The sequence below is a fragment of the Lepidochelys olivacea genome (genome assembly GCF_965140295.1).
Source record: "Lepidochelys olivacea isolate rLepOli2 genome assembly, chromosome: 25".
NCBI classification, from domain to species: domain Eukaryota; kingdom Metazoa; phylum Chordata; order Testudines; family Cheloniidae; genus Lepidochelys; species Lepidochelys olivacea.
In genome coordinates, this window is record NC_140435.1 from 18,608,260 (window position 1) to 18,631,650 (window position 23,391).

The 23,391-nt window shown below is 56.5% G+C and overlaps 1 protein-coding gene across 3 annotated transcripts in view; it reads right to left on the reverse strand.

Annotated features, from left to right (window-relative positions):
• PIK3R2 (phosphoinositide-3-kinase regulatory subunit 2) overlaps nucleotides 1–22,396 on the reverse strand; it is a 37,684-nt gene extending 15,288 nt beyond the window's left edge. Inside the window, exons 1-2 of one of the 3 annotated variants that reach the window (XM_084614889.1) lie at nucleotides 22,314–22,396; nucleotides 6,230–6,971 (exon numbers count right to left, since the gene is read on the reverse strand). In XM_084614889.1, the coding sequence (XP_084471015.1) occupies nucleotides 6,230–6,569 (340 nt within the window). In that variant the 5' untranslated portion in view covers nucleotides 6,570–6,971; nucleotides 22,314–22,396. Of the gene's footprint in view, nucleotides 1–3,900; nucleotides 3,987–6,229; nucleotides 6,972–19,427; nucleotides 19,447–22,313 lie in introns of those variants that run through there. The other 2 variants (XM_084614890.1, XM_084614891.1) reach the window with 2 other exon arrangements.
• Between the last annotated feature and the right edge of the window lie 995 nt (nucleotides 22,397–23,391).

Below are 23,391 nucleotides of genomic sequence, written 5' to 3' on the forward strand. Positions count from 1 at the left end.
AGAGAGCAATGCTACAATTCTTTTGCAAGCAGGGATATAATTTCCTGAAGCTCAGGCGTTTAGGAAGCGGTGGCGAGGCACGTACGCACCCCGCGACAGAACCGGACTGGACCAGACACTCAGAGGAACCAGCCCCATTGTGTCGCCGACTAAGCACAGCCCAGGCTGGGTCTGGGTCAGATCCCAGGCCAGCTGATCCTCAGGGTGCGGTTTGCGTCTCTCCCGGTAGCCAGGGCTCACTGGTGGGAAGTTTTAATCTAGCAAAATTATGCAATGGCAGGAGGGAGGGGGACGTACTGGGGAAGGATAAAACCCTCCCCTACTTCACTCCTTAGAGCCACGCGCCCTGCGAGAATTAACCCAGTCCCAGCCAAGGGGGAGAGAAACTCGAACTCCTGCCAGACTGACCCAACCAGGCACAGGAAGGGTTAATGCAGCATCCAAACCTTCCAGGCCCAGATCTAGTGCCTGGCCCTGGCTGCTAAGGGGGGGCTTGGCGGATCTGGGGAGTGGGGGGAGGAGCTGGCTGCAGGGAGCCAGGCTTAATCCTCAGATCCAGAGAGAATGCCATGTCAGCACATTCCTGCCCTTGATTGCTTGTTAAACATGGAAACTGGCCCTTTGCCTCCTGCAGGCAGGAGCTGCTACTCAGCACTCCCTGCAGAGACCCAGGCCCAGGTCCCCCCTCACCCTTCCCAGAGGCTGGAGGATCAGTCAGGAGACCCCCACCCCCCTGCCCTGACCGCAGATACCAATTGATCATACGACTGCTACACACACACCAAGGCCCTGCTTCAGGCCACGGCAGCACTGTAGGGTTCCAAGACTGTCCCTGCTTCTGCTTAGTGTCTGGACTGTAGCTAACAGGAGCCTGTCTCCACACACATGCTCAGCAGCGAGTCAGGAAACCCTGCTCCAGTGCTATGCTTGGGCACGTTAATCGCGATGTCTGCTGGGTACGCAGAGGGGTCACACCATGCCAATTTGCCAGCTCCCAGAGAACTGATGTCTGGAACCTCCCTCTTCAGTGTGGAAGCAGGCCACAGAGATTACAGGTCTCAGCGTGAAATCCCCAAGCATGCTGGGCCCTGCAGTGGTGCTGGACAGCCCGGCCACATCAGGGATGCAAGCAGAAGGCTGCTGAATTGCAGGCCCTGCAGCTGCGTGGCACAGCCATCCCAGGGCCAAACAGTGCGTTACCGTAGGGCTTCTTCCTTCACATAAGAAAAGGCCCCATGGGCAGGGCTCTGGGAACGAAGCTGGTTACAGATGAAGAACACAGTGACTATTTGGGAACATGCCCATCACAGTCACTGAGTCAGAACCTGGGTGTGTCAGGATGTTTGCCAGACCCGAACACACTTCCACAGGCTCCCAGCCCATCCAGACTATGGGGGCTAGTGCTTGGCTTCACCCAGTCTGTTACTGTTACGAGCTCCATGAACAGCTCTCAGAGCTCTCTGGCTCCTCACTCCTGGACCCGGGAAGCATCAGGGCTAGAAATGGGAGATTTAGACCCATGGGAAAGCTGGATTCTGCAAGATGTAGGGGCTTTAAGGCACTGCCCGCCTTCCCTCAGTGCACCCACATGCTGCTGGCGCCAAACCAGCCTCGGCCCCAGGGCCAGGGTTACTGGCAGTCCCAGACAAGCTATTGTGTTCTGTGCACGAATGCTAAGCCATGCCCATTAGTGTGCCATCCAGACTGCAACCTGGGGCTGCTGCAGAGACTCTCCCAGGGCAAGCCCTGCCCTCAGCTCCTGGCCTGTGAGATGCAGGCAGACCCAGCAACTCACCACATGTGAGAGAGACTCAAGGTTCCTGGCTACAAGCTCTCATGCTCAGGAGCTATGAATGCAGGGTCACAGTAGGGCTCGTCTCTCTGGCCCTCCTGGGCACCCAGGCTCCCTGCATTCAGCTGAAGCAGTCACCAGGTAGGTCCAGAGCTGCAGCGTCACCCCGAGCCCAAGCTACACAAGGCCCCTCCCTCTGGAGTCCTTCCAGGCGGTGGGTCCTGGCTGGCTGAGGACCCGCCTCCTGCGGCCATCAGCATTGCAGCAAGGGCGGAGGGGGCACTCCCACATACAGTCCCTAGCCAGAAACGCTCACTGCCCGCCAGGACATAGCCACACTGAGCCCTGGGCATTCACCTGGGGCAGGGCGGCTGCTTAGAGGATCCTGGGGTGGCCGCCACTTGTCACCTGGTTGCCCATTTCAGACACTGGTCCCTCGCCCCAGACCAGGAACTGCTTGTGACCCTTCATCTGGGCTCCTTGGCTAAGCTTTAAGGCCAGGAGGGGAGAGAGGGGCAGCCCCCAACCATGCCCGCTGTGTTCTCAGGAAAGAGGTCAGCGCAGCTCTCCAGTCGCTCAGTACTGTGTCTCTGCAGGGCTCTTTGTAAGGGGCTAGTTCAGTCCAGGAGGGCACTGCAGTCCTGCCAGCTGCCTACGACAGAACGTGGGACAGGCAGAGACCAAGTGCCCAGGCTGGGTGGCACTAAGTGGGCTCTGGGGTGGTGACCCCAGGGGGGGCTCTGCTCTGCAGCCCCACAACACCTGAACTCCTGCGACACGGACAGGTTACCCTCTGCACTCACAACGAGGATGCTGCCAATGGTGCCACTAGACCCGATACGCAGACTTCAGAGGCGTCTCCACCGTCATGCCCGTGCCGGAATCCTCTCAAGAGTCCAATGTGCCCCGGAGACGTTTGTTGGCACCTGACCGTTTCCAAAGCTGCTGTGAATCTTGCAGGGACCCCACTAATGTTACCGAGCCCACCACTCTGGGGCAGGCCTCAGGAGACAGGATGCAGTGCTCACATTCCAGTCCCTGACGCTCCCAATCCCAGATGTGAGGGTGAGTGAAAAGCAAGAAGGGAGAGTTGCAGTGGAGATCAGGCAACACAAAGGAGCCTTAAAGTGGGTACACACAGCTCCCCAAGGCCATCCCTGCGCAGGGATCTCCCCCAATTGCATGGAGAAGGTGCAGGGGTTCTGCTCCCAGCCCTCAGCATAGGGGGCATAGCCACAGTCTGCTGCATTGCAGCTTTCTCTGCTCCCCTAGGCGCTTATGGGCCGCAGAAAGCAGTGTAACTCAGAGCCCCCTCGGGGCTGCTCTACTGGGGGGGTCAGGCCTTGCACAGCCATAGAATACATGGAGCAAGTGAAAGGCAGGTTAAAGCCCCCATCCCCCACTGAAGTGCAGGGATGGCGTCACTGGGAATCACACCCAGGGGCTATTAATCTCATCAAATGGCTTAAGAACAGGGCTGCATCACTGAGGGGCCTTCTGGAGGCGCTCTAAGGAGGAATGTGCATCAGGCTGCAGCACGGCTCAGGGCCGGAAGCCGGACTCTGGGGAGCTTGGCACAGCCCAGGCCGCTACCGGAGAGAGCCAGACTTAGAGCTGCTTGGGACTGCACAAGGCTCCCAGAGCGACTGGAAGGGCTCCAGAGGGCAACTGCAGAGACTCCCCACGTGGCCGGCCTGGAGTGTGCTGCTTCAGAAAGCAGCAGCCGCCAGCATCTCCAGGCTGGGGAGGGACCACGGCGGCTCACACGGCAGCAGCGGAAACATTCCCGAGGTACCCTTTCCGCACGCGCGCGCCTCACAGACCGCAAACACCGGCTAAGCCACCTCACTCCGGGGGCTGCCGCTCACACCAGATGCAGTGTGATGAAAACAGCCCCCTTATCTCCTTGCTACCACCAAAGCCCCTGTGCCCATGAGCGCCTTTCACCCCCAGTCACTTACCCTCTCCCCACAGGCACGCCTCACACAGGTGCAAGGAGGGGGGCGGGGGTAAGGGGCTTGTCCACCCTGAGCCAGTGGCAGAGCTGGAACAGAGCCCAGGAATCCCGGCTCCGAGCCCCCAGCTCCAGCCCCCCACAGTACAATTACCGAGATGGTTAATGAGCAGACGACGGGGCTCCGCAGTGATGCGACGCGTGCGACAGACCAATCCTACCACGGCCTCTTCCTAAAGACGGATTTCTCACAAGACGTTTGTCTCAATCTCCAACCATTTGCCCCGCCCTGCTGGGCATAAAGTGCCCTCGCAAGTCTGAAATGAGTCTCCCTCTGCAGAGCTGCTCACCAGGGGAGGAGGAGGAGGAGGAGATGAACGGCCCCTTTAGAGTGCATGAGGAATTTCAGAGCTGCTTCCCCGGACCTTCCTTCACCTTCCTGTTTCAACTCAAATACAGCCCCATGCTGAGATGTGGAGAGCAGCCAGAACTCCCTGGATCTGGGCGCACACGCTCTCTTCTGGCTACAGGCTGGGGCCAGCCCGAAGGGACGCGTCAGAGCGCCGGCCGAGTCCTGGTCCTCAAAGGGTCCAGCACTCCCCGGTCTGGAGGCACGGGCCGTATTTCTGGCCCCTTTTCCAGCCAGAATAGGCCAGGAGTTTGGTCCCGTACATTCCACCCCATCGCACAGCCCCAGCCAGCACCCCTGGGCTGACCTGCTCGTCCGGCGCGGAGCGCAAGGGCCATCTGGCCGAGCGCACCTCCGCCAGGCCTGCTGGGGACAGGGAGGCCGCGCTGCCTCACGAGGAGAGCGAGGCCTGCGGGCCAATGAGGCCAGCACACCCGATGTGGAACGAGCCCTGGGTTGGAGGGAAGCCCGTGGACCTGCAGCTTGTGAGCAGGAGTCATCGGGCCACGGATCTTTCTCCTGCCACCCAGAGCCGCACGGCCCCTGCCCACACAGGCGCTGCTGGCAGAACAGAAGCAGCTTTGCGGAACGGGGCAGCACCCAGCGCACGGAAAGGCAGCGCTCCGAGGGTCAGCGGGAACCTGAATTCCTGCTGCAGGGGGTGTTGTCCCCCATGCCCCTTGCTGCGCCCTCTCCCCAACGAGACATGCTCTGCTGCGCCATGGGGGCCCACAGCTGCTCTACTCCTTCCCCCACACCGGATCCCCGCCTTCCCCATCCTCCCCCGCCCGCTGGACCCCCCACCTTCCCTGTCCTCCCCCCTCTACACTACCTTCCCCTCCACCTCCCCCCCCACCGGACCCCCGCCTTCCGCGTCCTCCTCCCCCCACGCGGGACCCCCACCTTCCCTGTCCTCCCCCCTCTACACTACCTTCCCCTCCACCTCCCCCCCCCACCGGACCCCCGCCTTCCCTGTCGTCCTCCCCCGATACCGCCTTCCCCCGCGCTGGACCCGCACCTTCCCTGTCCTCCCCCCCGACCTCCCCCCCCCGCAGGACCTCCATCTACCCCATCCTCCTCCCCCCACACCGCCTTCCCCACCCCCACAGTTGGGGCCTCGCCAGGATTAACAGAAAAACTTCCTTCTGTGCTCTTGGCTAGACACAGAGCAGCATGGTCAGGTCATACAGCCCTGCACGCCCGGGCATGCACACTGTGCCCACGCCCGGAGTGTGCCATCACAGTCCTCGTGTGCAGGGCCCTCGCACACAGACAGCACCGCATGGGGCAGGACATGCTGCCTAGGGGCTGGCCAACTGCCCTGCACTGGGTGGCTGGGGCACACTGCGGCTGACCAAGTTCAAACGCAGCTGAAAACCACGGGGGGGTGACTCACGACTGGCTGGGCAGCGTACTCAGGACAGCCTGGTCAGAGAGGCTATTTAGCACCTGCACAAGCTCAAGGCCGGGGGCTGGGTGCACACGACGGCTCCTGTGGCTGGCATGGGATGCAGGTGCAGCAGCACTGGGAGGGAGGGTGCTTCAGCAGGATGGAAATCCATCCCAGGACTTGCATCTGACACAGCCCCCCTTGGATGCCTGCATCTCTGGGCCTGTCTGGGATTAGAGGCCATGGGGTGAGGGAAAGAGCTCACATGATACCACCCAGCCTGAGCTGTGAGAGTAAAACCGCAGCTGAGCAACAGCGGCAGGGGGGGCCCAGCCCACACCTCCCCAGAGGTGGGGATTTTATCACGAATGCATCTACACGATCAGCACCTCCAGCAGGCTCCACACAAGCGGATTAACCCTCAGCAGCCCTGGAAGGCGCAGTCTCAATTTGCTAAGGAGGGGCGGGGCAGGGGGTTGAGCACATGAGGGCCTACAGCTGGGACTGGAACCCAGGAGTCCTGGCCCCCTGCCTGCTGCTCTAACCACTAGAGCACCCCACAGCATGTTCCACTCTCAACCTCACTGGAGAGGAGGAGCCTCTGCAGGCCAGGAGGAGGCAGAAAAGCCGTACTTCCTTATACCTTCACCTTAGTGAGACCCTGCTGTGCAGGGTAGGGCTTACCTTGCTCCAGCACCTCCTGCATGCGGGAGGTGCTGGCCCCAGGAGTCGCTGGCAGCGGTCTCTGCACCCTGGGTCTCTGGGAAGGGAGGGAGATTTTCACGGGCCCAATATACTCCACATAGGTGCCAGGGAAATCCCCTTTCTGCTTGGTGCGCTCATTGATGCCTGGGATCCACCCAATCTGGTTGGGCGTCTGCTCGTCTCCATCTTTGAAGCCCAGGGCCTGCAGGGCTCCTTTGCTCACCACCAGGACGTCCCCGGGGAGCAGGTCGATGTCCTCGTCACGCTCTTTGCAGTACTGGTAGAGTGCGTGGTACTGAAAGCCCTCGGTGCTGCCCATCTTCTCTGCTGCACAGGGCAGCTGGTGCCGGGGCCAGCTGCTCGGGACGTGGAGAGGCGGGGAGGGGGCTCAGGCACTGCTCTCGCCCTCCACCATTCTTTGTGGGTTTAACATCTTTGCACGAGCCAGGATGAGCAAAGCCTGGTGAGGACAGCCCCGCCCACGCACGCTGCAGTGCAGCCCCTTTTCCTTAACTTGAAGCCACGATTCAACCAAATGATGGAGCAGAGGGAGAATGCGACGAACATAATCCAGCACTCGTGACTGGGCATGCAGCAAAGAAAGGGGCAGCTCAGGGCTCTGCAGTCCTAGAAGGGGGCAGGTGTGTCAGGGTCCGTAGGGCGAGGGGACAGCGTGTTTCCAGCCAAGCATGGTGTGTGCTCCCGCTTCTCTTCCCAGAACCTGGAAGGGGGAAGAACGAGGGTCTGTTAGGTCATGGCCAAATGCTCCAGAGCATGGCCCTTCCTGTCATGCCCCCAACATCCAAACGGCTCCCGCCATGCTAACCACTTCAGTAAAACAAACTCCAGGCACTAGGCAATCAAGTCAGTCCTTTACTGACACCTGGATCCCAAGCACAGGAACATCAGAGCATGGGACTGACTTGCTCCATAAACTGCAAAAGCATGAGAGAAGCCCCTGCTCACTGCAGGATCACTCTGTTGCCTGGGACTTGCAACCCCAAGGTAACTGCAAGACAAAGAGAACACAGGGCCTTGTTTGCCTGTCTGCAGTTTGCTCTCTTTGATAGCACTTTGTGAAAAGTAATTCATTGTTTTCCTGTTTGCATGATCTTTTACACAGCAACGTTTACAAACAGATAAAGGAGCCCTCCAAGCCACCCAGAACCTGACACCAAATTTCCTTCTTGTGTCAAACGGAATACACGTTTCACAAATGTATGTTTTCCTGTGCACTAAGAAATCTCTGGAGATCACCACCACGAAGGCCTGGCCTACACAGAAAAGTTACATCGACATAGCCACAGCCGTAGCTATGCCAACCTAACCCCCAGTGCAGATGGGGTTGTATCAGCAGAACAATTCTTCCACCGAACACCTGGAAAGGTGGATCATCACCGGTGATGGAAAAACCCCTTTCATCACCGTCGGGCATCACCACGCTAGGGTGCTACACCAGTCCAGCTGCAGGGTCCAGAGCGTAGACGTGGCCTAAGTCTCTGCACCTGTAGTCTACAGGCTCAGCAAATGCCTGGCAGCTGCCACACAGAAGAGGTTCAAAGATTAGGTTGAAGCAAAACCACTTCTGCTGCTGGATACCTAGTGCAGGCGAGTGCCTGCGATGTGGGGGAGAGGAGATTTTTCTTGGACAGAGGGAGGTGAGGGGGGAGGGAGTTAGGAAGAAATGAATTGTTAACGCCCTCAACTCTACTCAAATTTGAGAGCCACCAGTTGCCTTTAAGTGATTCAAAAATACAAAGAGCAGAAGAACATGGGGCCTGCCTGACCCAGAAAGCAGCCAAAAGGAACAAACTTTTAACAGCATTTTAATTTGGAGAGAATAGATGTCAATCATTTGAGTCCAATGAGAAACGATGGCATGCCCACACACCCATACAGCACTTCCAACCAGCTGTGCCCAAGCTTCCCATTTGACTCCGCTTCCCTCGGGGTAAGACGCGGCGTTTCTACAGGACATGCAGCTGAATCAAAACCGATAGTGGCACTAGAATGTCTGCAGCTACCGAGAGCAGTTCAAATCGGAATTCCTCCAGTCTTCAATGTCTTTGGGAATTCCAGATGCCATTCCTATTAGCTACTCAAGCTGCTTTTGAGAGGTCCATGCCAGAAGCCATCTGACACTAGCTCCATCTTCCTCTTGCAGCCACCCCCAGGAGCAGGTCGGGTTATCTGCATGCACACAACCTGGGCAGGGAGGTAAAGTTACAGTCCTGTGTAACTCAGGGGTGTTCGTATTGGCCACGTTATTGAGCTACCTAAACAGGAAAGCAACACAACAGATCTAGATAAGCATCCTTCAGCACCCAACTGAAAGACAAAGGGGCAGCTGTTAGCATCAAGGATCCTGCCTCTGACAAGGCTGGTTTTGCCAAAGCTGGAAGCCTGGCACACAGAAGAACCCTAAAGGGTTAAAAGCCCCTCTCAGGCAAGGAAGGGGCCAGGCAACAGCTCCGTGTCCAGTCTGGTGGCTTCAAAATGCTTTGGTTCTAGCTAAGGACCGCTGTGCTTGGCCACCGTGTGAACCACGGGCAGTGCTCCCGGTGGGAAGAGAGCTGCAGGGTCTCAGCCAGCGATCGCAGGGGACTGCAGCCCAGGCCCTGGCCAAGCATGGCAGAATTATGGGATCCCACCACAAAGGGGGTGTGCTCCAGGTGGGAGGGGACAGAGGGGCAGCTACCCAGTAAGTGGGATAACCACTTGAGTCCTTGCATCAATACGTTTCCTGGCACAAGCTAAATGAAGCTAGCCGGCACACGTTTAACTAATCTGGCTTTAAGCCGATCGTAAGATGTGTGTTAGAACAAAGCCTGCAGGACCCACATGCTCTCAGGATGCAGAGGGGAGGCAGGAGCAGCCTGGAGCCACCCACCTGCAGCCTGTTGGCATCTGACAGCTGCAAACATTTGCACTGCAGACCAGATATGCTGTGGCAGGGCACATGGGCTGCAGCCAGCAGCGTCCCCACAGCTAAAGCACATTTGGCCCTTTAATCGCCATGCTCCACTAGGTAGCTTTGGCCCCCAGCTACTGTGCTGGGGAAGGGACTAGCCCCCATTTATGGCTGCTGAGGTTTCTGCTTTTTGAATTAGCTAACCTGGAGAGGGAGGACTCCTAGCAGGGCCCACCCCCCCCCCCCCCCACTGTAGTGCAGGCTCGCTCTATTCCTAGGGGCCGTCTTGAGCAGTCTGTGTCCCAAGTGACAGGGCTCCCTGCCTTCCCACGGGACATTACTGCATGGCTTCTGTTTCTGCATTACTTCTGGTTTCTGTTCCCTTTGCTGTTGTTCTTAGTTAGCTCCTCCAGCTGCTCACCATCTGCACTGAGTCCAGCTCCTGCCAGGGTTCCAGATTTCACTGGCCCTCCGACCCTGGCGTCGGACAAGTTCTCTTTGCAGGCAGAAGACGCGCACAAGCTTGGAAGCCAGCCACGGAGGGAGTGCAGAATGGCTACGGTGCTGGCCCAGGGCGTTCTGGGCAGGAACCATCTCCACACCCCCTTTTCCCTTCACCCAGTGCCCAGCAGAACAGAGCCCTGACCCTGCCTGAACCTCCGGGTGCTACAGGAGCAGTGGAGACTGTGCGAGGTGCGCTCAGATGGCACATCCCCGTCTCTATGGAGTCACGCTGACAGCATTCGGAGCAGCACTTCTGAAGGTCACAGGAACCAGCCCGTTCGACAGCGGGCATCTGATTAGCCCCCAGCACGAACCCAGCTAGCAAAAGCCAGAGCTATTTTTAGGAGTAAACAAACGCTGCTGAGATGGAGGCACGAGGAGGCTCCGTCCCATAATTAGAAATGCATGGATGTTTTAAATTTGCCCTGTGAGAAAGCCATGTGTTTTTGCAGAGCTGCTACTGACCAAGAGAGATGGGTCTGTTTGGGGCTGGCCATTGGCCCCCAGCTGGGCTGGGTTAGTATGCAGGGACACCAAATGAATGATGTGGTAACATCAAAGTGTCAGTCAGTTACCAAGTTCCTGGTGAGAGCAGAAAGCTCATTCTGAACCCACAAGAGTCCCGCTCAGGGTCAGGATTTTGATCCCAGGAGCTCGTCAGACTGATGGGCCCAGTCAGACCTCACTGCGCCAGTCCCACGTCCAGCTCTTACCATTTCCCCTTCAGGGTTCTGTGCTCACTCATGTGGGACTTATCCAGACACCAGCTGCCTCCAGCTTCCCCAAGACAACTCAGCCTCTGCGCCCAACAGAGTATCCAAGTTACTGTCATGCGGCCGCAAGAGCACCCTGGATATCTGGTATCACTGGGGCAGGGGGGTGTTTACAGACACCTTTTTCCAAGCACCACACCCCATTTCCCCTTTGCTCTCAAAAGCAATGAGCTCCACTCCAGCCCCAGAACAGCATTAGCTCTCTGCCCAAATCCAAGCGCTTTCCTGACACAGGCTTTGGGAACCCTGGGAGAAAGAATGACAAACCACTCAGTTACTCACACCCAAAGGCTCCATGTTGGTACACAGACAAGACAGCTGTGTTACGTTCACCAGGACCCAGGACATCTCAAACCCTGAACATCCCCCCTCTGGACTCCGATGCCAGCCCCACTGAAAGCTGCTGGTGCTTTTGTTCTAATCCTGCGGGAACTGGCTTGAAGCCTTGGAGCACCCCTCTGTATGCGTGCAGGTCTCAGGGTGCTTTACAGACTGGGAGTTAACACAGCAGCTCACAGACGAGGACAGCTATAGAGAGGTTAACCAGCTTCCACAGACCCAAGAACAAGTGGGCATGCAGCTCAGAGACCCCATTTCTACCTTCTATAAGGCCCCCCCCACTTTGTATCATCAGACCTGTGGCGGCCAACAGGTTATGAAACAGACAGGGTTCTGACGCACAAGGAGGAGACACGGTGGGTAGGAAACAGCAAGGTGATGGCCATGAAAGACTCTGCAAATAAGGTGAGGGGGAGAATGTCTGTAACCATGAGTTCACTTGTCTGGCAGCGATCTGCACCCTCTTCCCGCTAAGCGAAGTGAAGGCTCCTCTCAGCCAGGAGCTGGGTACCTGCGAGTTCTGTTAGATTCAAAACCTGAACCAGGCTGACAAAGTGCCACCCTCCCCAGCGATAACCCCACTGCATCGCACCAAGTGCAGCTGGGGGAAGGAGACTGCCCCTGTCAAAACCTCCAACTCTCCCCCACATGGGAACCTGGGCGAATTCTTAATGTAGTTGGTGCAGAGCTGAGGGTCTGGGACCCTCGGGTCCTGACGTTCCCTTCCTTAACGTCTGGCCCCGAGACTCTTTCCCGGTCTGCATGGCACAGTCTAGGATTTCATGCCCCCAAAGCTCTGCCCTAGTCTGATGCCCCCAAAGGGGCCGATGATGTTCCATGCAAACCCCAGCCATACCATCGCCCAGGGGCAGGTCCTAGAAGGAGCCGGTTCTTCCCTAGCTGTTGAGTTCTGTGACTACAGGCTCATGATTCACCAGTGGCCAAAAGTCACGCAAAAGACACTCTGCATCTACAGCTGGCCTCACCAACCAGCAGCATCTGTCCCAGGACCCCAAACGAGGCTTCCACCACAGCCAGCCTCATCCTAACTGCAGCTAGGCCAGGTTCATGCCAGAACTGCAAGTTCTTCCTCTGGGATCGTTAGTTCCACCCAAGGGATGCTTGCTGGCACCGCCCATTCCTCTTCCCATTGTGACCCCTCACATGACAACCTGGTAAACCCGAGACACAGGGCCATGGGGTGGCATCCACAGCCCCCCCCGCCCCAGACATGGGGCGACAGGGCAATTCACAACACACTGTTTCATTACAAAGGAGCTTCCTCTTCCAAACGAGGGGGCCTTCCGATTGGTTGAGGCTGGCCCTCTAAGCCAATCAAACCACAGACTGTCACAGGACCGACACCTCTCACTCCAGAGAGGCGCTCTGGGTTTGCCCTCCTGGGTTTAATTCCCAACAGTGGCTCCTTGGCATGGGAGAAGTGGTAAGACAGCGTGCCCCTGCAGCGGCTGGCTCTCCTAAGGCCTCCTCAGCTCTGGCCTCACGGGCCACCCATTATACCCCATCCCTATGGGCATCTCCCGAGCGCCAAATGGTGGGGGATCCCTTGCTGCCATCAGCCTGGATGCGGGTAGTGACGGAGCCACGCAGACTGGCCTTACTGCAAGGCTCCCCGGTTCGTTTGGATCTGGGCGTGTGACTTTAACCAAGGCGCCAAGTCCTGCCAGAACTTTGGCTCCAAACCTAGGACCTGGGAGACTGTGCATGCAGGTGGTGTGGGAGGGGACAACCCACTGCAGGGAGGCACTTCCTCTGGAATCTCTCTGCTGATTAGATGCCAGATTCACACCCAGGCCACCGGCACACCACGAAGCAGGCCATTTCCAGGACTGCATTTTAAGCACAGCCGCCCTGTGACACACCAGTGTGTTTCCACCCCGGCAGAAGGGGAAGAGAAGCTCCCTGGGGCGCCGTGGCAGGCAGAGGGAGAGCCCTTGTGAGTCCCCTGGGTGCAGGGTACGGAGCTGCACAGCAGCATTTCAGTGGAGGATACAGCGAACCTTTCCCTCCACTGGTTGACGTGCCTGCAGTCCCTATTCCCCTCTGGCCGGGGAGGCTGTCACACACCCAGAGCAGTTAAACAGCACACACAATATCCAAGTGCAGACTCCCTACCTGCTGCTTGAGGCCTCTGCAGAGTGAAGCCTGCAGTAATCCTGCAACTTTGCTGTCCCTGTGAAACAGCGTGAACAGAAAGCTCCCCTGCACAGGCAGCTTTGTGAGGTGAGCAGCAGGTCGTAATCTGCACAGACTGATCACGAGCTCTTTGGGCAGGACCATCCTGTACTATGTGTCTGAACAGCACCTGGCCCAACGAGGCCCCTATGGGGCTACTGCGATAAAAGTGCACCTTTAAAACACCAGAGTGAAATCCTCCTCTGAGCCCCGGCACTGGGGCGGTGAGGAAACCGCTGTCCAGCCCCACCTGACTCCCACTACAGCAGCATCTGAGCGCCTCACAATCTGCAAGGTATTTATCAGTGTCCTTATCCCCAGTGCTCCGAGCGGCTTTAGTCAAACAGGGAGTCTGGGGCAGAGCAAGGGCTGGAACCCAGGTCTCCCATGTCCTAGGGCATAAGCCCGAACCACGGCACCCTCCTTCCTCTCTGATTGAGGGGGCTACAGCAAACTGTTTAAAATTGCCCCACTTTGCAAGAAATCCTAAGCTATAGGATGGGAGCCACTTTGGAGCGCCACTGAGAACTGCAGAAGCTCTGACCTGTTTTGGATCCCAGAATCTCGATGCCAGAAGAACACGATGAATGTGAGCAAGCCGGTGGTACGGTGGAAGGAAAGGCACATCTCAAACCACAGTGCTGCGGCCCAGGCAAGGGCACCGCGAGTTCACGCTGTCCTGGCATGGCAGCCGCCGAGCGGAACAGAGCTCTCGCTTCCAGAACTCAGCCAGCTCCAGCCAGGAAAATATTACTTCATACTCCACAACATAAAGAAGGAGAGGATTAAATTCAGCTTTCTGCCCCTCGCCCCTCTGAACTCTGCCTGATGTGGGGGGACAGCCAAGAGTCAGCAAAGCGGTGGCAAGTGCCCCAGCAGCAGGGGGTCTGAGCAGCGCCGTGCAGCTGCTGCATGCCAGGAAGGGTGCAAGCTGCCAAGGAATGTGCCAGTTTCTCCTCTGCCGTGGAGGGTAAGTCCCAGCAGAGAACCCTGGAGCAGCATGGAGAACAGGCGCACTGGGGTTAGGGGAACAAAGCACCTACCACATCCCCGGGAATCCCAGCACAAAGCTTTAGGCACAACAAAGCACCTCTATGCTTGAGTCAGGATGGGGGAGGGAGAAACATGCCCCATTGGTTTTCGAAGGGGATGCAAGGAGGCAAACACCAACAGTGGTGCAAGGAGTCTCTCCGGACAGAGGATCCCACAGCTCCATGAGGGTAAGGCGTGGGGGTGCCGTTAACCAGATGACTTACCCTGACATCTTCCCTTCAGCCTGGGTGTCTGCTCTTCCACAGTGGTGCGCTATCTAAGTGCCCCCCCACAACACCCCCACACACACACACACTCGGAGGGAGACCACGTTCTATGCTGCCTCCCCTCCACAGAGCCTCCGACAACAACGCATTCGCTCGAATGCACAAGAGTAAAGCTCAACTGAATTCAGACATGTGCTAAAGCAACCCCCTTACCAGCCTGCTCTCCTGGCTCAGCCAACCCAGCCGTTTGTGCAGCAGGGGCCAGGTAAAGCCTATTCAAAGCAAACAAGCCCACATCTCCGGTGTCTGCACCTGTCCTCTGCAGGGGAAACAGTTGTTCTACATCCCGCCACACATCCAGGAAAGCAGCTTAACTGCGTGCGCGCAGCGGCAACCACAGATCAGGAAACCTTGGCGCCCAATGGAAAGCAGAGGACAGAATCTGTGCTAAGAGATGGGGCTTATGTGCCAAATCCCATAAACAGATATCTGGAGGGTACCAGCAGCTCCAACACTTGGGAGTGAAGTCCCACAGCAGGGCAGTCAGCCAGGGATAGGGGCCATGCACATGCCTGTCCCAGGGGCATGCCCTCAGCATGGAGGTGGTTTAACATTGCGTAAAGACAGCGATTGTTTTCCCCGGCCCCCAAAAAACCCATAGTCCCTAGAATCCCCCACTGACTTGGAGGTGGAAGCCCGTTCTGAACACATGCACTGACTGCCTCCCTCACCACCAGGCTTCTCCTGGAGAGCACACAAGTAGCCACTCCGTGCCACAGCACAAAGGTCCCAAAGGTGAGGCCCTGCAAAAATTGCATGGGTTTTGGGTTTGTTTTTTTAATTTCTGGCAGTGTCCTGGGTGGACGTTTGAGTTTCATGTCAAGAGACATGCATGGCCAGTGAGCCCCCACCGCACTGCTGTGATTGTCCCATAGCAGGGAGGCTGACATGGGCATCCCCGCTTCTGCTGGGGTGGCTAGTGGGGTGATCCCAACCTGGAGGGGGCGGGCCAGGAAAGGGGCCTGACTCCTTCACAGTGAGCTGCAGCCCAGACTGCCCCTGCTGCTTCCTGTCCCGCCAGAGGGGTGGTGCAGACACCACAGTGATTAAGAGCCCAGCCACCACGGGCCCCAGGAGGCCAGGGGAGACACCGCAGCATCAGCTGTTGAAGAGCTGAGACCAGGATCCTCTGCTCGGAGAGGGTCTATCCCATCCTGCAACCACGACCACCAGGCCAGGGTCTCCTCACGCCCCAATCCCCTCACCTCCAGAATAGCCAGCCCCAAACCCCCAACAGCCGATGGAGCAACTCTGCTCTCCTGGCCGCCACACAGAGTATGGGCTCCCGGATACCAAAGCTCAACTTCCCATCATGCCCCCTCTTCACCAAGCCAGCCTACATACCCCAATCAGGAGCAGGCAAGCAGTCTCCAAAGCCCCAGGGCCCAAAGTCCCCACCCAAACCCCACACAGTGTGGGAGACTATAACACTAGATAAAACAAACATATTTGGATTTTTTTAATTTAAATCAGTTATGTAAACATTTTTCTTTTTAAAAATAAATCTGTTTACTGTTAAATTTGAAACTATGAAAACCTACGTTGAAGCCTAAACTTCCTATAATCTCCTAAAATCTTTTAAACAAAAACCAAGACTGCGCCAATGAGCTCTCTCTCCAGCTCTAAGGAGTTAAAGGGTGCTGCTGCTCTTTTAATTACAGAATTGCAGGAAAACATCTAGCTGTTGAAGTCAGCTCAAGCTAGATATCATAAATGTGTCTCAATCTTAGAATCACAGAACTGGAAGGGACCTCGAGAGTCCAGTCCCCTGCACTCGTGGTAGCACAAAGTATTCTCTAGACCACTCCTGACAGGTGTTTGTCCAACCTGCTCTTAAAAACCCCCAGCGATGGAGATTCCACCACCTCCCTGGGCAATTTATTCCAGTGCTTAACCACCCTGACAGTTAGGAAGTTTTTCCTAATGTCCAACCTTAACCTCCCTTGCTGCAATTCAACCCCATTGCTTCTTGTCCTATCCTCAGAGGTTAATAAGAAAATTTTTTCTCCCTCCTCCTTTACAATCTTTTATGTACTTGAAAACTGTTATTATGTCCCCTCTCAGTCTTCTCTTTTCCAGACTAAACAAATCATTTTTTTTTCAATCTTCCCTCATAGGTCATGTTTTCTAGACCTTTAATCATTTTTATTGCTCTTCTCTGGACTTTCTCCAGTTTGTCCACATCTTTCCTGAAACGTGGCCCCCCAGAACTGGACACAATACTCCAGTTGAGCCCTTATCAGCGTGGAATAGAGTGGAAGAATTATTACTCATGTCTTGCTTACAACACTCCTGCTAATACATCCCAGAATGATGTTTGCTTTTCTTGCAACAGTGTTACACTGTTGACTCATAAGTAGCTTGTGATCCACTATGATCCCTAGATTGCTCTACCCTGGTACTCCTTCCTAGGCAGTCGTTTCCCATTTTGTATGTGTGCAACTGATTGTTTCTTCCTCAGTGGAGTACTTTGCATTTGTCCCTATTGAATTTCATCCTATTTATTCCAGACCATTTCTCCAGTTTGTCCAGATCATTTTGAATTTTAGTCCTATCCTCCAAAGCACTTGCAACTCTCCCAGCTTGGTATCATCCGCAAACTTTATAAGTGCACTCTCTCTGCCATTATCTAAATCAGCGATGAAGCTATTGAACAGAACCGGACCCAGAATTATGTCACGTGCCGCAGGACACATCTGTTTTATTTTCGGTCACTACAATAGCACGAGCGCTGGTATTTACATCTTCCCTTTGGGAGCACTTCCAGTTTGCTGTGTGGAAAAGCTTTTGCACCTCACTTCCTTTGGGAGTCAGGTTAGCTAGCAAGTGCCCTGAGAGCTGTGTCTTCAGCTGGACTAGTTCCTTCAAAGCTGGGAAACCAACGGGGAGCTGAAGCAGCAGGAGAGCTTGTTCCCCCCTTTATTCCAATCTAGGACTGAAAACTAAGTGGGAGAGTATTCATTCTAAACACTTGATGGTCATGGGGCCACGTTTTCAAAGGTCTTTAGGCACCAAAATCCCACCAGGCACCTAAGCAGACTAACTCCCATCACTCTTGGGACAGGGACCATCTTTTCATTGTGTCTGTACAGCACCTAGAATCAGAGCCCTGATGGGGGCCTACAGGTGTTACTGCAACACAGACAAACAATGACTGTCTTAATGATAACATACCAAACAGTACAGCGCTCCCATCCCCAGGCACTGGTTCAGTACTGACTCACAAGAGCACCACTCACAGACACCATTTCTGGATTTCCCTTGGCGGTCTCCCATCCAAGGTCTCCTATCTAAGTTCCAATCAGGTACAACCCTGCTTAGCTTGAGGCTGGATGAGATCACAGCATGAGGGTGAGGTTCCAGGGAGGCCTCACTGGAAAGAGCCCCTTTATAGGAGAGTTTGAGCAAGATGTGACATGACAGCAGGCAAGGCGAGAACTCTGGGATGGGCACAGCATGAGGGAGGGATTGACCTGAGTGAAAGTGAGAAACATTTACCTGGGGAGTATCTGCACAGTCAGACGGAAGCTGCAATACACTGAATTACTGGCTCTCACCACAGAAAAGAAGTGGGAACTGAAAGGTGAAAGTTGTTTGAGGTTCTCCAGTTTCTTGGCAGGTGACAGTCATGACCCTCCCAGGCATGCTGGGGGGCCTCCTTGGTCCCCCGTGACATGAAATACCCAGGTTCAGGATTAGTGGCCTTTGCAGTGAGTACTCCTTGCCAAGCACCACAAGCGCCTCTTCCTCTGGATGCCTTTGTTGTGTGTGGGCTGCAGTCCCGGCCCGCTGGCTGCTTTCACATAATCTCTCACCAGAGACTACGAGTATCTTCGCTGCAAAGAGTGGTGTGTACTTTGCTCGGGTTAAACTAGCAGTGTAGACCCAGCAACTCAGCTTTTAACTCAGATTAGCTGCTCGAATGAACTCAAGCTGCTAACCCGAGTTAGGAACACACCTTTCATTTGCAATGACGATATACTCATAGACAGAGTTTCCTGAACCTGGCTGCCTCCTCCTGCCAAGAGCATGGACGCAAAGGATCACGAGCGTCCTGTCCATGACTGTTACTCTGTGTGTATGCTAAGGGGAGGCTGCTTCCTGCTTGAACTTCTGCAGTGTTAATGCAGCATTCTGCAGTTGATTTGTTACTGAAGTCGTGGGCATGAAGGGGTATCTGAAATGTTTGGAAAGGAATAAAAAAAAAAGTGCCCCTGCTAGAACTGTCCCATTGCTCAGTTATCCCTTAATTTGGATCCCTGAGTAGCCAGAGTAAATCACCCCCATTTTAGAAGCATCTTCTTTGCATGTTTGGTTTCCTGGAATACCTAATTTCAGAAGTAAAAGGCTAACTATATTTTGGATATGTCACTCATCACTTACAATTCCAAAGCCAATAAGAAAATCTTTCAAAAGCTTGTAGCCACTCTTTCAGCTGAGGCATTTGTTGGGAATAATGTTATCTGTTCCCTGAAATATTTGGAATTATGCACAAGTTACTGAGCTGAGGGAGCTAGAGTCTAACTCAGAGTTCATTTTTCCTTTCTCAGCTTATCTCCCATTACTCAAATCACATCGGCTTCAAGCAGCAGCCGCTCCAGATCCTCTCTCAGGAACTAAGGGAGCCTCCAATATGATAAATATTTTCCACTGGAAACATGCATCAATTCCTCAACGGAGGCACTGATGCAGCCAGGTCCATTCTTCATTGGATTCCTTTTGATTTGTGGCTTCTCTCACAACCCAGAGTTTTTGGTCCAACAAGAGTTGGCTGAGGGAGGCAGGATTTTTTCCCATTCTAAGAGCAAAGTTGATGAATGTTGTTCCGAGTTCAAAATAAGGGGTTTGGAGTAATTACCCTTAGAAGTACCCAAGATGCAAGTATCTTAAGAAATGAGAGATGGGGACACAGTAACGGCTACTTTGAATTCCGCAGCAGGATCTGAGAGCAAGTCCAACAGGTCAGAGTACAAATAGATAATCGCGAAAGAAACCAAACTATCACCGGACCTTTCCCACATCCTGGAGATATTAGTGACTGCAGCATGGGCTAACACACTACTTTACCCTCCCATGTTAAACTTGGAGGGGGGAGGGAGGGGGAAGAGTAGAAAAATTATTTAGGCTGTATTTACTCAGCTGTCTTCATTCTCTGCTCTTGCAGCGAGAGTCACAGAGTGAAATTCCTGGTGGTTCTGAGAACTGCCCTAAAAATAAAAGAAATAATGCTGTATATATTAACGGGGGAGCAAAGGAGGCCACTGTTCCATTCCTGTCACTAGAAAGGCTGCTTAGCATCCAAAGGAGACAGCGTCAGCATTAAAGGTAAGCAAGCAGCCATATCATTTCAGGGTCCTCACACCTTCTCACTTTGTGGGAGCTCATTTTGGGGCAGTTATAGAAGGGTCTCAGCTAGCCAAATCCCACGCAACTCCACAAGATTTTATTCCCCACCCCAGTGTTAAACATCAGCCTTGGAAGTCAGTGGACACAGAAGAAAGTTCCTCCCAAAGAGAATGAGAGTGTCCCTGCAATCTGATAAATAAAACTGCAAAATATACTATAAACAGGTCAGATTTGCTGCAGGTCTGCCCCTGTCTTTTAGAAGGCAGATATCTATGATGCATAGATTGGGACTTTGTAATGTTACATGGGGAAGAGGACTGCTTGGGTTTAGAGTAAGAGAAATTGCTACATTTCTCATCCCTTTGGATCAATCTTCCAGCTGCAATGAGTTTAAGAAGTGTTCATCAGTAGCCGTCCATATCAAAGCAATAATTCCTTCCACCAACTTCCTGGGTTCAGCTTTCATTTTACAAAATCATTTCAAGTTGGTCCCAGTACTTCTGGGTAGCACACGCAAAATGGCCCAGCTGCTAACACAAACAGATGGGGAGAGAGGCGCCCCTCTCCCAGCCCGGCCATTATTCCCATTTTTAAAAAATGTTAAACTTTCCAAACAGACATGACTGAGAAACCAAGCCAGGCAGTCGTTAATACACAGGAGGCCAGAATACAGCTGACAAGCCAAAGAAAGAGGCTTTCTGCCTGGAGACCCCCCAGAACGAGTGAATTCCTATCATCAGGCTCCAGGTATCTGCCATATGCAAAAAGGATGCCCACAATCCCCATTTATAGGCAGCTGCACTATCATGCCTGACACAAAGGGTTAAAGCCAGCCTCTAAAATGACAACAAAAGTCAGAGAGAGCTGCAAGCAGCAATCTCCATGTAGACTGCATGCAGAGGCCATTTAGCTCAACTAGGATCCCATCCTCCTCCCCAAACTAGGCCTCTGCAGGCAAATGTCACTGCCTGCTCCACCAACTTTCTCTCCAGAGCCACAATGGACCATGCCAAGTCTCCACCACACTCATTTGCTTGTCTGTTGGATCCCCATGCTCTGTTCAGTGCACTGGACACTAAGCCCCAGCAGGGTTTCTCTCTTTCCAAATCTGCGCAGGGCCCAACCCAGTGGGGTCCAGATCCCAGTCGGGGCCTTTGGCACCGCTCACATCACCAACACGCACACCTCTCCTGGGCAGCGCTCCAAGTTCATTTCACAGCCATTTCAAATCCACTTTATGCTAAGGGCCGGCCTGTCCCCAGCCAGAGCCTGGAACAAGGCTTCAGAAACACCCTCCACATGCACTGCCTCTCAGGGCCAGGTTCCTGACTGCCAGGCTCAGTCAAGACCCACTCCATGGTTTCTGAGGAAGTAAAAAGCCAGGCAGATGGAGTCAACATGAGTTTGGGGTTTTACATTCAAAATCCCCCTGTAACCAGTCCAGCCTACCCTGTACCCGCAGCCAACTGACAGCAACGGGGAAGGTCCTGCAGCCCCCTCCTCAGGCAAACTGAGAATGGCCCCCGGAGGGAAGAGCATCATCATCCAAGACATCTTCCTCTGAGCACTGGGGGCTCTTGCACTCCTCTGGGATGGCTGCAACGCATACAGCACCCCCTTGCATCGGGAGCCCCTGCAGACAGCAGTCACTTTACACCCTCCCCCCACTCCAGGAGATGGGTTGGCATAATGCACGCACTATCTCCCTGAAGTGTAGTGGTACAACGTGCCCAGCCGTGATACAATGGACACGGCCTCTCCCCGCACTGTCCCACCCTGAGATGGGAGGTTGCAATGCACAGCTGCCACCTCGAGCTCACTTTCCCCGCACCTCCCCAGGGCGGGGGGGTGCAGTGCACATAGAGCCCCCCCCCCAGCTCGCCTTCCCCCACCTCCCCAGGGCGGGGGGGTGCAGTGCGCATAGCCCCCCCCCAGCTCACCTCCCCCCACCTCCCCAGGGCGGGGGGGTGCAGTGCGCATAGCCCCCCCCAGCTCACCTCCCCCCACCTCCCCAGGGCGGGGGGGTGCAGTGCGCATAGCCCCCCCCCAGCTCACCTCCCCCCACCTCCCCAGGGCGGGGGGGTGCAGTGCGCATAGCCCCCCCCAGCTCACCTCCCCCCACCTCCCCAGGGCGGGGGGGTGCAGTGCGCATAGCCCCCCCCCAGCTCACCTCCCCCCACCTCCCCAGGGCGGGGGGGTGCAGTGCGCATAGCCCCCCCCCAGCTCACCTCCCCCCACCTCCCCAGGGCGGGGGGGTGCAGTGCGCATAGCCCCCCCCAGCTCACCTCCCCCCACCTCCCCAGGGCGGGGGGGTGCAGTGCGCATAGCCCCCCCCAGCTCACCTCCCCCCACCTCCCCAGGGTGGGGGGGCAGTGCACATAGAGCCCCCCCCCAGCTCGCCTTCCCCCACCTCCCCAGGGCTGGGGGGTGGAGTGCGCATAGCCCCCCCCAGCTCACCTCCCCAGGGCGGGGGGGGGGCGCAGTACACATAGAGGCCCCCCCCAGCTCGCCTTCCCCCACCTCCCCAGGGCGGGGGGGGTGCAGTGCACATAGCCCCCCCCCCGCTCGCCTCCCCAGGGCGGGGGGTACAACGCACACAACCCCCCCGCGGCTGGGGGACGTGCCGCCTGCCCAGCCACGCTGCGACCGTCGCACAAACCGGGCCCGAGACCCACCGCTCCGCCGGCGCCAGCCCCGTCCGCCCCGCCGCAGCCCCACGTCCCGCCAGCCTCAGCCCGGCAGCGGCGAGCTCGCCCCGCCCCGCCCCGCGCGGCGGAAACAGCCGAGGTGCCGCGGAACGACCCGAGGCCGCTCCCGAAAACCCGCGAGCGAAGGCGGAGACACCCGAAGCGAAAACCCCGCCCCCTTCCCGGAGCCAACGGCGAGTCCCGAGCAGGGGCGGAAACACCCGAGTCCGCCCGCCCCCGCCCCCGCCCCCACGTCACATCCATTTTTTTAAAGTGTCAGCGGGCGGCGGGAGCCGGGTTCGCCTGAACCCCGAAAAGAGCCCGGCGGCGCCGGGGACGGACACCCCGATCTGGGCACAAGCTTCCGGGGGTGAAACCCAGACCGGCGTGTCCGTCTGCGAGCGGCCGCCGCGCTCCCGCCCTTGGCAGGAGGGTGATTCGAGAGAACGGGCGGGGGCGGGGCGGGGTGGGTCCGGGTCCCCCCCCGGGGCAGGGTCCCCCAGCGCAGCGCCCCCCGCCCCCCAGCGACCCCCCCCAGCGCACCTCCCCTCAGTGACCTCCCACCCCGCTCCTCAGAGTCCCCCGGCCACTCCCCTGTGACCCCCCCCCAGCACCCGCCGCCCCGCCCCTCAGGGCTCCCCTGTGACCCCGCCGCCCCGCCCCCCTGTGACCCCCCCAGCGCCCGTCGCCCCGCCCCAGGCTCCCTTGTGACCCCCCCCCGCGCCCGTCGCCCCACCCTGCGTCTCAGAGCCCCCCGCTCTCCTATGAGGCCCCCAGTGCCTGCCGTCCCACGCCTCAGAGCCCCCCCCGCCCCTCTGTGACCCCCCCCGCGCCCGTCGCCCCACCCTGCGTCTCAGAGCCCCCCGCTCTCCTATGAGGCCCCCAGCGCCTGCCGTCCCACGCCTCAGAGCCCCCCCGCGCCCACCGCCCTGTGTCTCAGAGCCCCCCCCAGCTGCACCCCTCAGTGACCCCCCCAGTGCCCACCACCCTGCGCCTCAGGGCCCCCCCATGGCCGATCCCCTCAGTGACCCCCCATAGCCCATCACACCCCTCAGAACCCTCCCTC